The sequence below is a fragment of the Hyaena hyaena genome, unplaced genomic scaffold (genome assembly GCF_003009895.1).
Source record: "Hyaena hyaena isolate Hyena2069 unplaced genomic scaffold, ASM300989v1 scaffold_111, whole genome shotgun sequence".
NCBI classification, from domain to species: Eukaryota; Metazoa; Chordata; class Mammalia; order Carnivora; family Hyaenidae; genus Hyaena; species Hyaena hyaena.
In genome coordinates, this window is record NW_024080743.1 from 2,741,240 (window position 1) to 2,765,390 (window position 24,151).

Sequence of the window (24,151 nt, forward strand, 5' to 3'; positions counted from 1 at the left end):
GACAGACTCTGAAACAGGCTCCAGGCTCTGAGCTGGCAGCACAGAGCCCGACACGGGGCTCGAACCCACGAACCATGAGATCATGACCTAAGCGAAAGTCGGACGCTTAACCGACTAAGCCACCCAGGCGCCCCTGTTTTCTTCTTTTTCTTTTCCTTCTTTTCTTTTAATTTTTGTTTGAAAAAAATTTTTTAATGTTTATTTATCTTTGAGAGAGGGGAAGACAGAGCACAAGCAGGGGAGGGGCAGAGAGAGAGGAAGATACAGAATCAGAATAAAGCTCCAGGCTCTGAGCTGTCAGCACAGAGACCGACTTGGGGCTTGAACTTAGGAACTGTGAGGTCATGACTTGAGCTGAAGTCAGATGCTTAACTGACTGAGCCATTCAGGCTCTCCAAGATTTTTATATAGAGAGAACATGAGCTGCGGAGAAGGGCAGTGAGAAAGAGACAGACTCTCAATCAGGTTCCATCCTCAGCATGGAGCTAATGGCGGGGCTTGATCCTGTAATACTGGGATCATGACCTGACCTGGACTGTCTACTGACTGAGCCACCCAGAGGTCCCTCTACTTTTTCTTTGATAAATTTCTGCTTAGCTTTTTTTTGTTTACTCTTTGTTTTCCTTTTACTAGTCCTGTTAGACTTCTTAGATTGATCCCCTGATTTTACTTATTCTCTTATTATCTATCTTTGTTTGTTTTTTTTTTTTTTTGGTTTATTTATTTAGTGAGAGAGAATGAGGAGGGAGAGAGAGAATTACAAGCAGGCCCTGTACTGACAGCAATAGAGCCCGACATGGGACTCATATTCATTAACTGCGTCATCATGATCTGGGCCAAAACCAAGAGTCAGACACTTAACTGTCTGAGCCATCCAGGCATCCTGGTTTTTGTTCTTTTGAATATTTTATTTTGTCTATAATTTTACTTCTAAGAGCTTGTTGCTGTTTTCTTGTATAGTATATTATTGGATGGATGCAATATTTTCTCAGATTTTGAGGATATTCTAGTGTTATAAAAAACTTTTCGGTAAGCACACTTAGGGTAAGCATTGTGTCATGTGGAGAATTGTTAAATTCTGTGTTGTATACTTGAAACCAACAATTTTTTTAAATCTGAAAAAAATTAAAATGTGATAATTCCTTTAAAACTTTTTAAAAAGTAAGGCAAAACAGAGATATAGACTGCGTAAGATAAATTTATAGGTGAATAAATTCTTATATGGTGAAAGCCTTTGTAACCAACCAGCCAACCCAGAAGCCTAAATTTCTGAACTGACTGAGCCACCCACGCGCCCCTCTGGAAGCCTAAGTTTCAACTCTTTTGTTTCCTCAGATGTAAACTCCATCCTGACTTTTAGGATGATTACTTTCCTTTCTTTATAGTTTTTTTTTGGTGATAGAGCACAAGTGAGCACTTGCATCAGTGGGGGAGGGGCAGAGGGAGAGAGAATCTTAAGCAGTCTCCTTGCCCAGCGCAGAGCCTGACATAGGGCTCAGTTTCAGAACTGTGAGATTATGACCTGAGCTGAAATTAAAGAGTTGCATGCCTAACCGACAGAGCTACCCAGATGCTCCAATTTTACAGTCTTTTTTATGCAAGTGTATATCTTAAAGATTATGGTTTTAATATTATCAATTAAAAAATTTTTTTTCTTTGAAAAAAATTTTAGTATATTTGATACATAGTTTTATATTAGTTTCAGGTGTGTGACCTAGTGATTCGACAGGTTTATGCATTATGGTATGTTTACCACAAGTGTAGCTACCATTGCTATTAGCTATTATAGTATTGTTGACTACAGTCCTTATGTTGTGCTTTTTATTCCCACAACTTACTCATTCCATAACTGGAAGCCTGTAAGTCTCACTTCCCTGTACCCATTTTGCCTACCCTCCCCTTCCCCTCTGGCAGCTGTCCATTTTTTCTCTGTATTAATAGGTCTGCTTCTTTTTGTGTGTTTATTTTTTCTTTTTTGTTTAGATTCCAATGTCAAGTGAAATCATATGGTATTTGTCTAACTTAATTCACTGAGGAAAAGACCCTCTGGTCACCTCAGATGGCACAATCTCAACTATTTTTATGGCTGAGTAATATTTCCTTGTTTATATATACCATATCTTCTTTATCCATTCATCTGTTGATGGACACTTAGGTTGCTTCCATATCTTGGCTATTGTAAATAATGCTGCAATAAACATATGGGCACACATCACTTTTTGAATTAGTGTTTTCATTTTCTTTGGGCACATACCCAGTGGTTGAATTATTGGATCATATGGCATTCCTATTTTTAATTTTTTGAGGAACCTTCATATTGTTTTCCACAGTGACTACACTGATTTATGTTTCTATCAGCAGTAGCAGTGCAGGAGGGCTCCTTTTCTCCACAGTCTCAACAACACTTATTTCTTGTCTTTTTTTTTTTATATTTATTTACTTAGAATGCCAGCACATGCGTGTGAGCAGGGGGAGGCAGAGAGAGTGGGGGGAAATCCTAAGCGGGTTCTGTGCTGTCAGCACAGAGCTCTACAAGGGGCTTAGTCCCACAGACTATGAGATCATGACCTGAGCAGATGCTCAACAAATTGAACTACCCAGGAGCCTTTTGTCTCTTTGATTTTAGCCATTTTGACAGATGTTAAGGTGATCTCTCATTGTCTTTTTGATTTACATTTCCCCGATGATTAGGGAAATCTATGTACATTTTATGGGGGCGCCTGAGTGGCTCAATCGGTTAAGTATCTAACTTTGGCTCAGGTCATGATCTCACAGTTCATGGGTTCAATCCCCATGTCAGGTTCTGTGCTGACAGCCGAGAGCTTGGAGCCTGCTTCAGATTTTGTGTCTCCTTCTCTTTATATCCCTACCCTGCTTGCACTCTCTCTCTCAAAAATAAATAAACAGTAAAAAATTTTTTAATGTGTGTTTTAAGTCTTTTTTACTCCCCCCCAACCCCCTTTTTTTTTTCGGTGCAGATTATTGTGGAAGAAACCAGGTCCTTTGACATATAGATTTCATAGATTTCCCAGCATGGATTTTGCTGATTATATCCCAGCTGTGCAGTTAAACATCATTTCCTGCATTTTCTATAAATTGGTGGCTAGATCTAGAAGCTTAACTGAATTCCAGATTGCTTTTTTTGTGGGCGGGGAGTGGTCAAGACTACTTCATAGGTGTGATGTATTCTCCCACCAAGAAGTGTATAATGGTTGTTTCTCTTGTGTTCCTAGAAGCCACTGATACTCAGTGCATAGATCCACTTATTCATTAGATGTTGCAAAATTATTTTTAAAAATTCATTTATTTTTCATTTGTTGGGTTGAATATATTTATAAGGAGAACGTACTCCACGCACTTCATATAGTCTGTCTGTGCTTTGTGTTTCCCTTGATTAAGTTCCTTGAACAAACTTTGAAACTTACCATCTTCTGATTGGATGTACGGATAAAAGATGTGACTAGTGGTCCAACTGCCCTTTTCTGCAGACTCTACATATCACTCTGTTTTTTGAGCTCATTTGACCTCTGCTTTTTTTGAATCTGATGCCACCGGTTCTTCAGTCTTTTGTGCTGTGGGACAGTGGGTTGCTTCTCATTGTTTTTTTCTGTTGGGTGCTTAAGTTTAATCTTCCTCATTTTACCAGTGTTTATTATTTTTTGAACTGCTTTCCCTTTTCATATATTGTAGTTTGAGTTTCACATGTACTCTAGTATGATTGAAGGTGGTATTTTAAAATTTTTCTTTTCTCTTTGTTTTAGCATGAGAAGGAGCAGAGAAATCTTCACTCTCCTTTCGTACTATAATAAAGTCCTCATCCCATTTCTCTTCACCTACCCAGGGCTCCAGATACCATCACTATGCTTATGACTTTAAGGGCTTTACTTCCAAACCTGATATTTCCTTCTTTCTTTTTTAAAATATTTTTTAACGCTTATTTGTGAGAGAGAAGAGCATGCAAGTGGGGGAGGGGTAGAGGGAGAGGGAGATGGACAATTTGAAGCAGGCTTGATACTGACATGGAGCTCAAATTCACAAACCATGAGATCATGACTGGAGCTGTAGTTGGGATGCTCAACTGACTGAGACACCACGGTGCCCCAAACCTGATTTTACTGAGCATTGTATCTTTTTTTATCAATCTAAAGTTCCTCATTATCTTCCCCAGATATTTGCTAGTTTTATCAGGTAGTTCATAGGACATATTTTTAGTGCCATTGGTTTTCTGTTGTATGTTTTTCCTTGTATATAAATGTTTATTTTTGAGAGAGCACAAGCAGGGGATGGACAGAGAAAGGGGACAGAGATTCCCAAGTAAGGCTCTGCACTGTCAGAGTAGAGCCTGATGTGGGGCTCAAAACCCATGAACTGCAAGATCATGACCTGAGCCAAAGTTGGATGCTCAACCAACTGAGCCACCCAGGTGCTCCATAGTTTGATATATATATATATTTTAATGTGTGTTTATTTTGAGAGAGTGCACCCACACGTGTGTTTGGGGGGAGCAGAGAGAGAGGGAGAGAGAATCCCAAGCGGGCCCTATGCCCAGTGTGGAGCTCGACTGGTCAGTCCCATGACCACGAGATCACAACTTGAGCCAATACCAAGAGTTGGACATTTAACTGACTGAGCCACCCAAGGCATCCCTGTTTTTAAATTTTTCTTTTACATTCCTTGGGTATATTTTCCTCCTGCCTTAACATGAGGTGGATTCTGAATTTATTAACTTTCAGCCTTTTTTTTTTTTCTGTTTTCTTTTTTTCCCCCCCAGGATCTGTGCTCCACTTTTTACCACTTGAAACCTTAGTTCAACTGATGAAATAAAAATGACATCTAGGAGTTTTCTTATTTCAGCCCCAGAGATGACCCTGTATTCACTACAATGCCTTTTTTTTTTTTTTCTTTTTTAAAATTGAACTATAATTGACATAGAACATTATTTAGTTTCAGGTATGCAAAGTAATGATTCAGTATTTTTAAATATTGCAAAATAATCACCATGAGTTTAGTTAACATCTTTCACCATACATAGTTGCATTTTTTTCCCCTTGTGATGAGAACTTTTAAGATTTAGTTTCTTAGCAGCTTTCAAATATGCAGTACAGTATGATTAACTATAGTCACCATGGTGTACATTATTACATCCCTATGACTTATTTATTTTATAAGTTTATCTTTTTCCTTTCAGCCATTTCACCCACCCCTGTCCCTTACCTCTGGCAATCACCAGTCTTTTTTCTCTGTTTACGAGCTTTGGGTTTTTTTTTTTTTTTTTTGGTTGTAGTTTTATTAGATTCTACATATAAGTGAGGCTGTATGGTATTTGTCTTTTTCAGTCTGACTTATTTTACCAAACATAATGCCCTCACAGTCCATCCATATTGTCACAAATGGCAAGATTTCATTCTTTTTTCTGGCTGAATAATTTCAATTGTATGTATATGCTACATTTTCTTTATCCATTTATCTGTTGGTGGACATCTAAGTTGTTTACATATCTTGGTTATTGTAAATAATACTGCAGTGAACATGGGTTATATATACCTCTTCTAGTGTGTTTGCTTTCTTTGGATAAATACTCAGAATTGGAATTGCTGGATTATATGATAGTTCTTTTCTTAATTTTTTTGAGCAACTTCCTTTGTTTTTCATAGTGGCTGCAGCGATTTATGTTCCCAGGAACAGGAACAAAAGTTCCCTTTTCTCCACATCCTTGCCAACATTTGTTATTTCTTGTCTTTTTCACAGATGTGAGGTGATATCTCATTGTGGTTTTGATTTGCATTTCTGTGATTATTATATATAAAAAATGATGTTGAGCATTTTTTAGGTGCCTGTTCACCACCTGTATATCTTTGGAGAAATGTCTATTCAGATTCTCTGCTCATTTCTTTTTTTTTCTTTTAGAGAGAGAGAGAGTGTGAGCTGAGGAGGGAGGCAGAGGGGGAGAGAGAATATAAAGCAGGCTCAACTTGGAGCCAGATGCAGGGCTCAGTCCCCCAGCCAAAGCCGAAATCAAGAGTTGGATGCTCAGCCCGATGCTCAACTGACTGAGCCACCCAGCCCCCCCACCCCAGTTTCTTAATCAGATTTTTTTCTCTTGAGTTGTATGAATTTTTAACGTATTTTGGATATTAACCCCTTATCAGATACATGATTTGGAAATATTTTTTCCCATTCAGTAGGTTGCCTTTTCATTTTGTTCATGGTTTCCTTTGCTGTGCAGAAGCTTAGATTTGATATAGTCTTCTTTGTGTATTTTTGCTTTTGTTGCCTTTGCTTTTAGTGTCAGATCCAAAAAAATCATCACCAAGACTGATAGTAGGCTTACTGCCTACAGTTTTTCTAGGAATTTTATGGTTTCAGGTATTATGTTCATCTTTAATCCATTTTTTTAATGTTTTATTTTTGAGGGAGAGAGAGACAGTGTGAGCTGGGGAGAGCCAGAGAGAGAGGGAGACACAGAATCTGAAGCAAGCTCCAGGGTCTGAGCTCTCTGCACACATAATCATGGTGTGTAATTCCTTTAATGTATTGTTGGATTCAGTTTACTGATATTTTGTTGAGGATTTTTGCATCAGTGTTCATCAAGAATATTGCCCTGTAATGTTCTTTGGTTGTGGCATCCTTGTCTGATTTTGGTATCAGGGTAATACTGGCCTTGTAAATGAGTTTGGAAGTGTTTCCTTTTTTCTGCTTTTTGGAAGAGTTTTGAGAAGATTCTCTGATGTTTGGTAGAATTCACCACTGAAGATGTCTGATTTTGGACATCAGACATCTGAGGTGCTGTTGGGAGGTGTTTCTGTTTTTATTTTTATATTTTTTAATGTTTATTTTTGAGAGAGAGAATGTGTGAACATGGAAGAGGCAGAGAGGGAGACATAGAATCCTAAGCAGGCTCCAAGCTCTGAGCTGTCAGCGCAGAGCCCCACATGAGGCTCAAACTCCCAGACTGTGAGATCATGACCTGAGCCTATGTCACTTGACTGACTGAGCCACCCAGGTGCCGCTGTTGGGAGTTTTTTGATTACTGATTACATCTCCTTACTATTACTTGTTATGTTTAGATTTTCTAATTCTTTGTGATTCAGTTTTGGGAAGTTGTATGTTTCTAGGAGTTTATTTTTTCAGGTTTTCCAGTTTGTTGGTTTATACTTATTTATGGTAGTCTCTTTGGATCCTTTGCATTTCTGTAATACCAGTTTTAATGTCTCCTTTTTCATTTCTGATTTTATTTATTTTTTTCTTCATAGTCATGTTTATTTTTAACAGAACATAAAAGCATGTATAGATTTGTGCAAGTATGTGGGAAGCAATATTTTGCTTCAAATACTGAAGAAAACTCTTGTGTATAGTTGTTCATGTACAAAATTTCATGAATCATAATATTAATGTTTTGGATACAGCAAATACCTAAGAGATCTTAATATAATTTCCTTATGCTCATTGTAATAATTACATTACAACTAGTGCTATTCTTGAGAAGATTATCTGTGAGTCTTAAAGTACTATTATTGTTATTTGGAAATGTTATTAAAATTTAGGCATGATTTAGACATATATTTTATTTAAGTTTTAGATAACTAAGTAACTTCCAAATAACATTTATATTGGTTATTCTTTTTTTTTTTTAAATATTTTATTGTCAAGTTGGTTTCCATATAACACCCAGTGCTCATCCCCACAAGTGCCCTCCTCCATGCTCATCTCCCCCACTCCCCCCCACACCCAGTAGTCCTCAGTTTGTTCTCAGCATACAAGAGTCTCTCATGGTTTGCCTCTCTCCCTCTACCCACTATTTCCCCCCTTCTTCTCCCCCACGGTCCTCCATTATGTTCCTCCTAATCCTCCTATACGTGCAAACATATGGTATTTGTCCTTCTCTGCCTGACTTATTTCGCTCAGCATAACACCCTCAAGGTCCATCCATGTTGCTACACATGGCCAGATTTCATTCTTTCTCATTGCCATGTAGTATTCCATCATATAGATAAACCACATCTTCTTGATCCATTCGTCCGTTGATGGACACTTAGGCTCTTTCCGTGTTTTGGCTATTGTTTAGAGTGCTGCTATGAACGTTGGGATACATGTGCTTATTTCCGATTTTATTTTATGGGTTTTTATTAATGTGTCATTGACACATTATATTACATTAGTTTCGGGTGTACAACAGTCATTCCACAAATCTATACATTATGCTGTGCTCACCACAATTTGTAGCTGTCACTGTATAATGCTGTTACAATGCCATTGACTTCCCTATTCTGTACTATTTATCTTCATGGCTTATTTATTTCATAACTGTTAAGCCTGTATCTCCCACTTCCCTTCAGCCTTTTTGTACATCCCCCATGTCCCTCTTCTCTGGCAACCATCAGTTTTCTGTACATAGGGTTTGTTTCTGCTTTGATTTATTCATTTTGATTTTTAGATCCACATATAAGTGAAATCATATGGTATTTTGCCTTTCTCTATCTGACTTATTTCACCACTTAGGATTATTTGAGTTCTTTCTTGGTGAGTCTAGTCAGAGATTTCTCAATTTTGTTTATCTACTCAAAGAACCAGCTCTTAGTTTCATTGAGTTTATTCTGTATTCTTTTTAGCCTCTATTTCGTTTACTTCCATTCATCCATTTTCTTCCTTTTTTTAAATTTTGAGCTTTGTTAGTTTTTTTCCCTAGGTTTTTGAGGTTTAAAGTGGGTGGTTATTTGAGACTTTTCTTGATTTTTGATGTAGGCGTTTATCACTTTTCAGCTTATTATCTTAAAACTGCTTTTGTTGTATCTCATAAGTTTTGATATGTTGTGTTTTCATTTGTCTCCAGGTATTTTTTTCCTTATGCCTTTTTTTGGTGTGTTAAGTAGCATGTTGCTTAATCTCAACATAATTGTGAATTTTCCAGTTTTCTTCTTATAATTGGTTTCTAGTTTCATAATGTTGTGGTCTGAAAAGAGACAACTATTTAGTGATCCTTAGTTGCATCTCATACAAAGGTTCCTGTGTGCATTTTTATAACTTAAAACGTTAAATATCAGTGGACAACTAAGGATCACTAAATAGTTGAGGAAAGTTGCCTGCATAAAAGTAGAGCCCAAAATAAACAAAAAATGATCCCTAAAGAAATAGATAATGGAAAGGGTTTACTGAGAGCTGAACAAGTATGACTGAAAGAAAGTCTTCCATTTAGATACATCATTATGATTTGAAGACATCATGGATAAAGGAAGATCCTAAAAACTTCATTAGGGAGTACCCAAGGAGTAAAAATCAGAGTGGTATCAGATTTTTCATCATCAATGCTGAGTTCTAAATGTAGTATAGGAATATCCTCAAACTTCTTAGGGAAAATATTTTCAGTATCAAATTCTGTATGTGGGAAATTGTCAATCTGTTTTGAGTTTAGGATTGAGATAGGTTTAGATACTTAAAGGCTCAGAAAATATACATGTTTACATCTTTTAATTGCAAGCCATTGCTTCAGCAAAATAATGTATAACCCAGAAAATAGAGTAAGAAGAGAATCTTGGAAGATAAGGCCTAATGAGTTATCATTGCAGAGTGCTGCAGGAATATGGAGAGCGCTAGAAGCGAGAGTTACCTGTGGAGAAAAGAAGGTTTGAAATTCTTGACAATTTGAAACTGAGAAGAAATAAAGAAATGCATTACTAAGCAATTCCAGTAAAAATAAAAAGTTTTGAATAAGAAAAGTTGTTTAATGAGAGTATGCCATTTAGCTTTGCAGTGATTAATATTTATAGTTTTAATTAGTTAACTACACATTATTGATTTAATGAAATTAGTGCAATGAGATTGTACAGGATGGAAGTTGGTAATTATAATTTTTTATAAAAACTCAGATCTGAAATAGATGAATTAAAAAGAGAAGTATAACACATTATTTAGAAATATAGAGGTACCTTCCAGAAGAAATAGCTGAAAGAGTTAAGAAAGCACTTGCTTCTGGAGAACAGGATTGGGATGTGGAAAGGGATAGGTGGGCAACTAATGCATTTGATTTTAAACCTCTCTATGTACATGATTTTTAAAAAGTATACATTGTTAGTTTTTTATGATTTCTAAATCTAAGATGAGAGTAGAGCCAGCCATTAAGCTGCCTGCTTTATGATTTTTATTCTCTACGTCTGACCCTGGTCCTCTTTGATGTTCTACTTTCAAGGAAGCCTCAGAAAGAATGCAGGCATCCCCAAACTTCGTTTTACTTATACCTTCCTCTAGAGATAAAAAAGAATTCTTTTCCTGTGGCTTTAATGTAGAGCCAAGCTTCAGTAGACTGCTTTCTGCCTGTACCTGGGCCCTACTTTGGCCCTGCGTATCCTTATGAATTTGGCTGTATCCTTGTGTAAGATTTGCCACCAAAATGGTACTGTTGTGTAGTTACATCGTATCGTTCATATGTGATTCGTTCACACATGTGCTTTTTTCCCCAGAGAAGGGAAGAAATTGTGGAAAAGAGCCTGGGATAGATGGCAGCTTTTGCTTTTTAAGAGATGAGATTGGTCAGGACCTGTGACAGATAAAAGATTAGGATAGCAGCAGAATTAGGTATTTTCTTTTTTTTTTTTTTCTCTTAGTAGTGCCTGTCATTTCCTGTGATTGTGTACTCTTTTGACTTTGTGGATTGGGGTGAGTCAGAGAGAGAAGAGAGGAGTGCTCTATTGAGGGGTGGCAGTGCAAAGTGGAATAGGTTTCCTTCCTTTACTTCCTTTGCTGCCAAGTAGAACTTTGTGGGCTGAAGAGTAGTGGCAGGGGTACTAGAGACACGATTGTGGTGGATCAGTCGTGGCTGATTGGGTTATCTGAGGAGAGGAGGGAAGCTCAGCAGCGCAGGAGAGGGATAGAAGTTCCTCCTGGGGAGACGAGTCCTATAGTGGGTAGTGGCGTTTAACTCTTTAGAGATTGCCTTTAATTAAATTGCCAGTTATTACTGGTATTTTATTGATTATTTATTGTGTTCCTAATACATTCTGGGCACTCTGCAAAGTTCTGGGAAAGTGATAGTAAGCAAAATGGGACAGTTTTTTTCCCCTCTCAGAATATAAACTGTTGAGAGAGCAGGGAGTAGGTGAAGATAAGTAAATAGGCAAAGGGAGCACAGTGAGAAGTATAATATGGGAGAACTGTTGCATACCCCAAGACAGCATCTAGCCTAAACTTGGTGGGTGGGTTGAATCAGGAAAGGGGCCTTAAGTGGAAAGCCTAGCTGAGCCTTTCCTACCCAAATCTTGGGCCCTGAAGATAGGGACCTTGACTGTCCTATTCACCAGGTCTAGAACAGATACTCATTAAATATTCATTGAAGGAAAAATAATGTATCTGAAAGTGAGTTGAATTTCTTGATTTTTTTTTCCTCCTTTTTTTGAGAAATTATGCTGTATCAAGTCCTTAACCCATGTTTTTTAACCCTGGCTTCATTAAAGTCCTCAGAGATGATTGCAGATGGATGAAATCAAGTGTCTTTGTGAGTTCCCTTGGAATATTCATATAGTTTTCCTTTTAGCTGGGGGAATAAATTGGGGAAGAAGAAAGGCTTCATTATTTGAATTAAGAATCCAGTTCCCAAGTTTTTGAGTTACGGTGTTATTTATCGTGGGAGTAGTAAACTAAGAAAGAAGTAGCTTGAACCCCTGGTCTCCCATTTGGTTTCAAGGGAGGAAACTTCATTTGTCCAGGCATTGTCTGTCAAGGTGGATATCTGTAGCAGTGAAGGAAAAAATGCTTCTCTAAATAGTATTATAGATAGAAATACTCTATGTGTGTGTTGTCAAATAGTAAAAACAGATAGCAAATAATGATCGTGGTTATGACCATTGTTGAAATGTGATTTGATTCTTGCTACGTTGTCATCTGTATTTGTTGTGAAAAGCTGATGTATTGAGTCAGACCTTAATAACAGAAAAAAGTGTACATCATCCCAAGTCTGCAGCCAGGATGTATGTAGTTTCCCCGGTTCCCAGATATCCAGTCTCATTTATCAATTGTCTTAACATACTGACTTGAAAGTATTTAATATGTGTCCTTGTAAAATATATGGTATTATATATTCATGTTTTCACTTTGCGTAAATGATAATTGTGCTATAAATCTTGTTCTGTTTCTGTTTTCAACAACATATTTGCAGGATCTTTCCGTGTCATATGTATGCTGGACTTCCAAGATTATAAAGTATTCTATATTTCCTAGTTATATGTCAATTTTTACATTTTATTTTTAAGTCTTTAATCCATCTGTAATTCACCTTTTTGTGTACTGTGAATTAGGAGAGCAACTTCATCATTAAGTGAATCAGTTTCCCCAGCACTCTAAATAATATGTTCTTTCTTTACTGATTTGTGGTGTCACTTTTGTCATAATATCTATCCACTTCCCATAAGTGAAACTGTTTTGGAGATGCCTATTATGTTGTAATGATCTCCTTGTCTATTTCTTACATGTACAGAACAGTTTTCTCTGGAATATGTCACAGTATCTGGTAGGGCAGATCTTCCCTTTGTTCTTCCTTTTAAAAGTTGACCTTGGACACCTGGGTGATTCAGTCAGTCAAACTCTGATTTAGGCTCAGGTTATGATCTCCCAGTTCGTGAGTTCAAGCCCCACGTTGGGCTCTGTGCTGACAACTCAGAGCCTGCTTTGGATTCTGAATTCTCTATTTCTCTTTCTATTTCTCTCTCTCTCTCTCTCTCTCTCTCTGTCCTTTCCCCTTTCGTGCTCTGTCTCTTTCAAAAATGAATAAACATTTAAAAAATTTTTAAGAAGTTGATTTAACTATTCTCTGGATTTTTAGGTTTTTTTTTTCCTTTTTATAAAACATTTAACCTCAGAAAATCCTGTTGAAATTAATTGGAACTGCACTGAATTTATACACTAAAGATTATCTGCCAGATACCATGAAATTTAACTTATACAAACTCCATCTGGGAGAAGCAACGGTGTTATAGACACTCTTAATGTCCTATAAAATGAAAAGACATGGACTGCATGTTTAATGGGTGTTGGGAAGAACAAAGTATCTTATATAACCCAGTAGCAGAGGTTGGCAGTACAGAGCTTAAGAAAAGGGCATGCAGGGGCACCTCAGTAGCTCAGTTGGTTAAGCATTTGACTTCGGCTCAGGTCACGATCTCACAGTTTGGGAGTTTGAGCCTCACTTCGGACTCTGTGCTGACAGCTCAGAGCCTGGAGCCTGCTTCAGATTCTGTATCTCCCCCTCTCTCTGCTTGTCTCCTGCTTGCACTTTGTCTGTCTCTCTCAAAAATAAAAATAAACATTAAAAAAATTTTTTTTAAAAAGAAATGAGCCAACTCCTTTATTTATGTTTTCCATTTAAGTTTTCTCTGTTCTGACTTCTTAAACAGCAAGGTAGCCTAGCCTGGATACAAGAGGAGAGTTAGAGCTTTGTAGCTACTGACCAGAGTCAACTGATCACCAATGCGTACTTAATTCCATAATCAAAAAGTCTTTGTTGGGACACCTGCGTGGCTCAGTCAGTAAAGTGTCCGACTCTTGATCTCACGGTCATGAGTTCAAGCCCTCCATTGGACTCCATGCTGGGCATGGATCCTACTTAAAAAAAGAAAAAAAAAGTCTTTGTCATGACACTTTTATAATGTACGAGCTGGGAAAAACATTTCCAACATGTATAACAAAGTTATTATTCATAATATATAAGATGCTCTTTTTAAAAAAAAATTTTTAATGTTTTTATTTATTTCTGAGAGAGAGACAGTGTGAGCAGGGGAGGGTCAGAGAGAGAGGGAGATACAGAACCTGAAGCAGACACCAGGCTCTGAGCTAGCTGTCAGCACAGAGCCTGATGCGGGGCTTCAACCCATGAACCATGAGATCATGATGTGAGCCGAAGTTGGACGCTTAACTGACTAAGCCACCCAGGTGCTCCAAGATGCTCTTACGTCATTATGAAAAAGATGAACATTTCACTTAAAAAAAAAAAGGCAGAGAATATCTGCTGTTTCCAGAAGACATACAAATTAGCAAACCTATGGAAAAAATCCTTCTCTAATAATAATGGAACTGTAGGTTGAAATATTGTGTTTGTGTATGTGTGTGTTGTCAAATAGCAAAAGGATAATACTGTTGGTGAAGGTATGGGCCTTTAAGTAGTGTTCTGGTAGTGTCAGTGAGTGTTAATTAGTAACTTTTTTGGAGATTCATTTGATAATATCAATTAAAATATATACATAATGTAGGTTGGAGAATGGGATGTTTAAATGAAATAGTTTTGACCATGAGATAGTAATTGAAACTAGATGGTCACTACCTAATGGTCTGTTTTAATTGTTTGTCTGCTCTTATATATGTTTGTAATTTTCTACAGCAAAAAGGAAAAATGTGTATATACTTTGATATATAGAAGTAAGTATTCTTTTTTTATTACAGATTTTTCTTTAATGTTTGTTTATTTTTGAGAGTAAGGGTGGGGCAGAGAGAGAGGGGATAGAGGATCCAAAGCAGGCTCTGCACTGAAAGCAGACAACTCAACGTTGGGCTTGAACTCAGCAAATCACAAGACCATGACCTGAGCCGAAGTCAGACACTTAACCAACTGAGCCATTGAGGCACCCTGATATTTAATTATTCTTTGTGAGTCTATCCCATGTGGTAATAGGAACACTTAAAAAATAAAATGTAAAAGGATGAGCTTTATATTGCTTTAATAGTAAAACCTTGGAAACATACTAAATGTTCCTCATCTGGGTAGTTGGAAGGTAGTTTAGCATTTAAAGAAAAAATTATTTTACATACTTTTTTTTATACTTACACAGATGGACATTGTATTGTGCAAGATTAATTGTGTGAGAAAAGTTACAGAACAGCTATATTCCACTTCTTTATATGAATTATGTCTATATATGTGATGTGTATATATATGTGTGTGTGTGTGAGTGTGAAAAGTCAATAACAATTCTTTTGTGGGAGGAAGTAGCGTGGGGAATTTTCACTTTTCACTCTTTCTGTATTATTTATCTTACCATCTTAAGATTACCTTTATAATCAGAAAGGAAATAATAAATTCTAAAATTAGAAAAATTGCTTCTAATAAAGGTCACCTTCTAGAGAGGAGGGAAGTAATCAGTGACAGTAATGAGGGAAATAACCTTGGGAAGGATAAATGTACAATGTCTATTCTAGTTACGTTTCAGTTGTGCTATTACGGGTCATTGGCTTTTCTTTCTTGCTTTATTTTTTTGTAAAGTTTCTTTGGGCAGAAAATTTAAAAAAGAGGATAATACTTTTTTATAAATACCTGTTAATGCAATTTTATATATGACTTATATTCTTCATGTTTATATGAGTAAAAAAAAGATTAGTGTGTATTTGCTGTAGAAAGTGAATTAGATTCCATTGTTTATTCAGAACAAAACAGATTATATGTGCACACAGTTTTAGAAGTTTAATCTTTAAGTATAGATTTTCCTTGAATTGACCTTAAACTGTATAAATTCTGTATAACCTTTCTGCCTTTTATATATCATGCCCTTTGCAGAGCATTGAGGATACAACTGTGAATAAGCGTAAGACACATTCCTTGTTTCTGATGGAGTGTTCGGATGAGGGAATGGTGATGTGTGTTATAGTGGGCTGAAGACTAAGTGGGGAAGACTCTAGTAGAGTAAAGAGTGTCAAACTTTCCTCCAGAGGTTTGGCTGTGAATGGGAGGAATGAAGTAGGAGGAAGTGATGGAAGGGAGAGGGAGCTCAAGGAATCAAGGGAATTTTAGTTGTTCTCTTTTCCCTTAAAGATCCTTACATTTTAAGAGTAAGATGAGAGACCATTGTGAAAAAGAATTTGTTGAAGCAATAGCACAGCATATAAAACTTGTGTGGGAATGTTTGTGGTTTTGAATTTTGTATATTTTCCAGCCTAGAATTCTAAGATTCTAGGTCCCATTAGCCACCTTGGCATTCTTTTGAAGTCATTTTCCACCTATAATTATGTTGCTCAGGCTTTGGTTAGTTTCTTTAACTTAAGGAAAGCAAAATCCCTCAAGTGACCACTGGGTTTATAGTTTTCCAGAAAGTTGCTTGCTGATAGAGTCATTTTCCTGTTACGATTTGAAGGCATTAAATTGTTTTAGTGTTTGGAGAAAGAAGGTTCTCAGCCTGGCATTGAGCACTCCAATTGGTAAAATGAATGACAGTGATTCATTCTCCATTTTTACTTCTCTCTAGCCCTCATCTTATCAGACACTAAAGCATTTTAAATCACACACACACACACACACACACACACACACACACACACATCTTTTTCAAGTTTATTTTGAGAGAGAGAGCCCAAGCAAGCTCTTCAGAGGAGAGCCCGATGTTGGGCTTGAACTCATGAACCATGAGATTATGACCTGAGCAGAAACCAAGAGCCAGAGGCTTAACTGACTGAGCCACCCAGGCACCCCAGTGTTTTAACCCCTTAATCATCACACTAAATGCCTTTTCCTCACAGCTGTCAATGGCAATAATATATGGCAGCATATATTTATTTAGAGCATGGTTCTCACTGTGTGATCCATGGATCCTTACAGGAGTCTGCAAGGTCAAAATAATTTTCACAATACTTAGGTATTATTTACCTTTCTCACCTTGTTGACATCTGTACAGATGGTGTGAAAATAATGTTTGGTTAATCTCCTGCGTGCCTTACTGTGAAACAAGGCAGTGTATTCATTGTTGAGCACTAACAGTAAATATATGCACAGAGAAAACCATATTTCACTAAAGAACATTCTTGATGAAACCATCAAAATTGTTTTTACTAAATTTTACCTTTGAGTTTAGATTTTTTTTTTAATTTTTTTTTTTAATGTTTTATTTATTTCTAGGAGAGAGAGAGAGACAGCGTGAGCAGGGGAGGGTCAGAGAGAGAGGGAGTCACAGATTGAAACAAGCTCCAGGCTCTGAGCTGGCAGTCAGCACAGAGCCCGACGCGGGGCTCGAACCCACGAACTGCGAGACCATGACCTAAGCGAAAGTCGGACGCTTAACCGACTAAGCCACCCAGGCGCCCCGAGTTTAGATTTTTAATGCCATGTGTGATGAAGTAGGAGGTATATGTAAAGTATTTATGTCATTGTCTGAGTTTCCCACTGAACTAGCAGTTTTTTCATAGAACATCATTGTTACTTGAAACAATAACTAACTTGGGTATATAGTAGATCTGTCTTTGCGGTTATATACTACACTTACATTTACTTTCTTATTACCATTTTGGTTTTCTTCATTTATTCCTGTGGGTTAATGTTACCATCTGGTGTCATCTAGTCTCTTTAATACAGTTTTGTTCCCACCACCTCCATTGTGCTGTTTTTGTCAAATATATTACATTTTCTGTATGTTATAGGCCTAACAATACAGTTATACACACAGTTGTTTCATATACCTGAGGTAGAAGAAATATGCATTTATACTGTCTTTTATAATTGCTTAATTACTTTTACAAGTGTTTTTGTTGTTGTTTTTGGTGGTGGTGGTGGTGGTGGTGGTGGTGTGTGTGTGTATTTGAATTTCCACTTTGGTTTACTTGCTTTCAACCTTAAGAACTTGTTTGTTATTTTTTGTAAGGTGGCTCTGCCAGCAACAAATTCTCTCAGTTTTTGTTTATCTGAAACATCTTTATTTTGCCTTCATTTTTGAAAGTCAGTTTTGTTGTGTATTAAGATTCTTGGTTGACGGTTTTGTCTTCCATCACTCACTGCCTTCTGGCCTTGTTTTTTTTGTTTTTTTTTTTTTTTTTAAATTAAAAAAATTTATTGGGGGCCCCTGGGTGGCTCAGTCAGTTAAGCGTCCAACTCCACCTCAGGTCATGATCTCACAGTTGTGAGTTCAAGCCCCGTGTCAGGCTCTGTGCTGACAGCTCAGAGCCTGGAGCCTGCTTCAGATTCTTTCTCTCTCTGCCCCTCCCCCACTCACTCTCTGTTTCTCAAAATAAAATAAAGACATACAAAAATTTAAAAATAAAAAAAAGTTTAATATTTTTGAGAGAGACAGAGTGCAAGTGGAGTTGAGAGAAAGAGAGAGATAGAGAGGGAGGGAGGGAGGGAGGGAGACGGGAGACACAGAATCTGAAGCAGGTCCAGGATCTGAGCTGTCAGCACAGAGCCTGATGGTGGGGCTCAAACTCACAGACTTCGAGATCATGACCTGAGTTGAGGTCAACTGACTGAGCCACCCAGGCGCTTCTGGTCTTCATGGGTTTCTGATTAACTTCTGAGAAGTTAATCTTACTGGGGCTTCCTTGTACACAATGAGTCATTTTTCTTTCTGTTTTTCAGCATTTTTATTGTGTTAAATCCCAGTATAGATGTTTGCATGTGTCCTGTTTGGAGTTTGTTGAACTTCTTGGATATGTGTATTAATGGTTTTCAGCAGATTTGGGAAGATCTTAATCCTTATTCCTTTGGATATCTGTAAAATGTAATGTGTCTTTCGTTACTGGAGGGGAAGTGGCTGGGGAGGGGGTGGGTTAAATAATAGGTATCAAGAAGGGTACTTGTGAAGGACTGGGTGTTATATGTAAGTGATGAATTACTAAATTCTATATCTGAAACTAAGATTACACTGTATATTTAAATAATTGGAATTTAAATAACTCGAAAAAATGTATATTTTTCAAATTGAAGCTCTGTATGTACCCTTTTTAACACTAATTCTCTGTACTGACCTCCTCTCAGCCTCAGGCAACCAGCGTTTATTTTACTCTCTGTCTCTGAATTTGATACTCTAGTTACATCTTATAAGTGGAATTATGCAATATTTGTTTTTTTGTTTGGATTATTTTGTTTAGCATAGTGTCTTCAAGGTTCATCCATGTTGTAGCTGATGACAGAATTTCCTAGAATTTGTGTATTCTTAGGTATTGAAATTAGGTAGTCCCAATTACTAGGAATTGAAGCATGTTTTTTCTTCCCCACTTGTTTTATTGTTGCTTCACTTTTATACTTTCTACTTTTGAATTATTGCCTGTCTAGTTTTATGCATTGTTGTATGTATGCCTCTTGTAAAACCTCTAAATTGAGAAAGTGAAACCAAATAAACATTGGTTTGTTACCTTTGAGAAAAGTTGATAGTGGTTATGCTGTGGATATGCTGTTTATGGAATAGCTAACATATAAATTGTAATGTAATTTTAGAATACATAATTTTGGGTTTTTTTTGCTTAAAAATGTAAATGACGTTATCTCTCATTTGAGTATGATTTTGTGAAATTGGTGGCTCTCATTTTTTTTTATACTCCTAGTCTGTATATTTGAGGGACTGTGACACATTCGGTCGATAAATAAAACTTAATTCAATAGTGGTTCCCTGTAAGGAGGTCATGACTGCTTCACCAGTGAGTTGAATATACCCAACTGCCCCAGAGTCACTGGTTAGTGTGTTTTAACTACATGTGGCATAATAATTTTTCTTCTTTTTCAAGTACTTACAAAATTGTGTCACGTAACTTCTTTTAGTTTATCTTAACCAGTGAAGAGATTTAAGGCATCCTTTGCTCATGACCATCGTCTACCCACTTCAGCTTAGAACAGTTATTTTGATAATAGCTACCCTGAATATGTGTGGTCTTGGAGTCCTTGCTGAATCTTTGCCTCACTAAGGATAGGCACTGAATGAATATTGAGAACAGCTATCATTTTCTTTTAAACTTCCTAGAGAGTATTTGTGATTTGAGGTACTTGCTAGAATTTCCCTCAATTTACGGTTTTTAATAAAATTTTTTGGTTAATATATAGAACATATCATTGGTCTATAAATAAGCTCTACAAGTAAGTTAATCTTGTATATATGATCTTTTATTTCCTAAACAGAGACTCTACAGGGGCAGGTAATTCACTGGTCCACAAGCGGTCTCCTTTACGTCGAAACCAAAAGACCCCAACATCCTTGACCAAGCTGTCTTTACAGGATGGACATAAAGTCAAAAAGCCAGCATGTAAATTTGAAGAGGGTCAGGATGTCCTAGCTAGATGGTCAGATGGCTTGTTTTATCTTGGAACTATCAAAAAGGCAAGTTATCTTTATATATATTCTACTGGTTTTTTTACAATAAACTTTTGATAAATTTGAATTAAAATTTAACCCATGTTTTTGACTTAAAAACAAATTACCATAAATATTCCTCTGTATTTCAGGTAAACATATTGAAACAGAGCTGCTTCATCATATTTGAAGACAGTTCTAAATCCTGGGTTCTCTGGAAGGACATTCAAACAGGCAGGTGCTACTATTTCTCTTGAACATGATTTACACTAAAAATTGATATTCTTTAGCCTGTCGTTTTCTTTCTCTCTCTCCTTCATTCCTTTGTTCCTTCCTTCCTTCTTTTTTTTTTTTTTAATTAAAGCCTGTCATTTTTAAGTGTTTTCTTTTGAGTACAGTCTATTAGGATAAGTCAAAATCACATTTGAGGAGATGTATTCTTTATACTCTTTAAGAGGTTATACTCTATTTCATAGACTCTGGAAGAAATGGAATTATTCTTGTTAGGGTAAAGGTAGACTAAAGAACAGATGCATCAATGATTGCACATCTGTAAACTATTGTTAGGACCTATGTAATAGCTTTGAAGAAAAATTTTTACTCACTGAGTAACACTTTGGGGTTCAACTTAACTGTTACTTGATTTTATTAGTAAAAGTAATGTAGAGAGGGGCGCCTGGGTGGCTCAGTTGGTTAAGTGCCCGAATTTGACTTAGGTCATGATATCGCAGTTTGGGAGTTCCAGCTCCACGTTGGGCTCTGTGCTGACAGCTTGGAGCCTGGAGCTTGCTTTGGATTCTGTGTCCCCCTCTTTCTCAGTCCCTTCCCTGCTAATGCTCTGTCTCTCTCTCAAAATGAAATAAACATTAAAAAAAATTTAAAAAGTAATGTAGAGAGCTAATATTTATTGAGAACAGATACTTGCCATATGTTTTGGGGGGAAATTAGACTATATTAAACAGGTTTAGAGTACTAGAAATATTAATAAGAATGATTTGAAATGATGGTTTGTAGTTTTTATGTTTAGATGGGAAAATAAGGCTATATTTGGGTGCAAATAAAACTGAGTACAGGTGTGTCTTGGTTTGGCTATAGATATGTTTCTTGTAGTGTTTTCTGTTGTAATAATTCCTGTAATTGCTGTGCGATCTTTGGATCTGTTAAATAAAAATGTTTTTCTAGGTATCTCTCTTATGAAAAGTGATTTATAAACAGTATGAATATTAAAAATCTGAGTATTTTAGCTGCACACTAAAGCCGCACTTTTTAAAATTGAATTAATAGGGCTGCACCAAGTAAGACCTGTGTTTCATAACTCATGGAAAGGAGATCTAAATTTACTTTCCCCAAAGGGTGGATACCTTTCTAAAATATTCAGTGATTGGGTTTTGAATTTGAATCTCAAGTGCAACTCTATGGTAGGTTACTACTGTGTTCTATTTTTTTTTTTAAGTTTATTTATTTTGAGGGTGAGAAGGGGCAGAGAGAATCCCAAGAGGTTTTGCACTGTCAGTGCAGAGCCCTATGTGAGGCTCAAACTCACAAACCATGAGATCATGACTTGAGCCTAAATTAAGACTCGGATGCATAACTGACTGAGTCACCCAGGTGCCCCTACTGTGTTCTGTTACTTGATTTCATTCTTAATTTTTTTAAAGAATAAGAAAGATTTGGTAAAGGAATTAGAAATGTTCTAATTACCATCTACATAATTAGTACTCAGGGCTTAGGTGGGGGACTCAATAGCTCTTAGTCTAGTAAAATGTCTTTCAAGAGAAACTTTGCAGTTCATTGGGCTGATTAAAATAATAACATTATGTTTTGCATCTGTAATTGAGGAGTCAGTGAGAAAAGGGATAGGAGAAGGATAGGGAGTCTCCAACAGTAGTAATATTGAGCAGATCTTGTTACCCTGCATACCTAATTATCTTCTCTTTTTTAGTTTGTAAATATAGGTCTTTCTCTATGGTAGAACTGAAACGGGTTTCTTTGTATTGTTTTTTTAAATGTTTATTTATTTTGAGAGAAAGAAAGCGTGAGCGGAGGAGGGGCAGAAAGAGAAGACACAGAATCTGAAGCAGGCTCCAGGCTCTGAGGTGTCAGCACACAGCTTGTGTTAGAAGTGAATGATAAGGGATCTTGCCTGAAAGTGGTTTAAATTATGCCCTCTGTCATAAAAGCATGTTAAATTATCAGTGTAGTTAGGCAGCTTAAGTTAAAGGTGGGAAATAGCCTTTTGTAGAGAGTATTTTTCCTGACAAAAAATCATTATGATCTAGGGAATAAACATTGCCAATATGGGGCATCCGCTGAGTCAAAAAAAAGTAGGTTTGTTATATGAAATATTTCTTAATTATGACCGTCTTTTAATGCATATTTTAAACATTTCAGGAGCCACTGGAAGTGGGGAAATGGTCTGTACAATATGTCAAGAAGAGTATTCAGAAGCTCCCAATGAAATGGTTATATGTGATAAGTGTGGCCAAGGTAAACATTGATTTCTTACAATCTTGTGGAAAAGTTTTATTACATACTTAATGCTCCTATTGAAGATTAATGATTAAAAATACTTTTTACATTGGTAATTTGAAGCTGTTTTCATAAATTTATTCATCAGTTGTAAATATATTAATGTAGGAGAAGAGAATACTAAAATGCCTTCTTGAAATTGTGTTGCAGTATTTATTAATAAAATAGAATTTGCTTTATGCTTTTTTTGATATTAAGGATATCATCAGTTGTGTCACACACCTCATATTGATTCCAGTGTGATTGATTCAGATGAAAAATGGCTCTGTCGACAGTGTGTTTTTGCAACAACAACAAAGGTATCTTTTAAGTGTTTTGGGCTAAAGCCCTAAATGAATGGAATTTGTAAGGTACTCTCAGCCTAATGATTGTGTATGTTGAAAGTTTATCTGACTGCAATGAGCAATCAGTGCTGGGTAGAAAGAGGTGATGCTTATTGTTTGACTAATGATGCTTAAGTGACTTGCTACTATCCTTGCACTTATTTTCTGATAGTGAGTGGTCTTGGAATTGGGGCAATAGTTTGAAAAACAACAAAATAAATAAAAATTGTTATTAGTCAAACAGTTTGTGAGGTGGTAAGAAATTTAGAATGGAAATTTCTACAGAAGTTTCAGAAGCATTTTTATGTTAAAGAAGTGTATTTAAAATTTTATCCTGCGCTCATTTAAATAACTTTTTCCCTCTAATATAGAGGGGTGGTGCGCTTAAGAAAGGACCAAATGCCAAAGCATTGCAAGTCATGAAGCAGACATTACCCTACAGTGTGGCAGACCTTGAATGGGATGCAGGTCATAAGACCAATGTCCAACAATGTTATTGCTACTGTGGAGGCCCTGGAGAGTAAGTAAATAGTTCTTGCATGCCCTTTAAGTGATTTCTGTTTATATTATGTACTTTATTTTTTGTTATTGATTGTGGTGTGGGAATGATAGTGAATTGTAAATGCACAGAAGTATCAATAAAGAAAATTAGGGGAGAAAATTAGAAGCTGTAGTTATATTCATCTTTATCATTAAATGTTACCTAAGTAAATTAATCACAGTTCTATCTAAGAAAAGTTTAGAAATTTACCTTTAACTTCTTCTGATCACTGTTTCTAGTTCTGCTCTTTGGAACTAAACAAATACATCTTATCTCTCTTAGGAGTTAAATCTTAAAATATTTCAGTCCAGCAGTCATATTTCCCACTACCATGACTCATACCAGTAGGGGTTTTTTTCCAGGTCAAACTCTCCATTACCACCAGACATTCTTTATGACATGATTTCTCACCTCTGTCTGTTGTTCTCCAGTTTTTGAAAGTTACTCTTGAAATACGGTATTATGATTAGAAAATGCATTGTTTCCAGGAATAGACCCACAGATTATAATTGAGGCTATTAGAGTTCAGAACTGACCCTTCAGTTGTTGCAGGGAGAGATTGTCCCATTATGTTTTTTGGGATTATTTTGGTTTTGTGGTCGTCAACTAATATCTCTAATTCTTTTTTGTACATGCTCATATTAAGGCAAGTTGTGCATCATGTATCTGTACTACATTTAAAAAACATTAGTGAAGTATTTTATATTTCACTCTTTAAATTGTAATGATCGGTTTTTGGTGTC

At 36.5% G+C, this 24,151-nt stretch overlaps 1 protein-coding gene across 8 annotated transcripts in view; it reads left to right on the top strand.

Annotated features, from left to right (window-relative positions):
• The window catches only part of MTF2 (metal response element binding transcription factor 2), a 72,835-nt gene that overhangs the window by 26,174 nt on the left and 22,510 nt on the right, over positions 1-24,151 (top strand). For 6 of the 8 annotated variants that reach the window (XR_005529123.1, XR_005529124.1, XM_039236440.1 and 3 more), the window contains exons 2-6: positions 19,844-20,042; positions 20,168-20,249; positions 22,407-22,502; positions 22,743-22,843; positions 23,239-23,387. Coding sequence is in view for 4 of the 8 variants with exons in the window: in XM_039236440.1 (XP_039092371.1) it covers positions 19,844-20,042; positions 20,168-20,249; positions 22,407-22,502; positions 22,743-22,843; positions 23,239-23,387 (627 nt within the window). In the remaining 4 variants the exon portion in view is untranslated. Of the gene's footprint in view, positions 1-19,843; positions 20,043-20,167; positions 20,254-22,406; positions 22,503-22,742; positions 22,844-23,238; positions 23,388-24,151 lie in introns of those variants that run through there. The other 2 variants (XR_005529126.1, XR_005529125.1) reach the window with 2 other exon arrangements.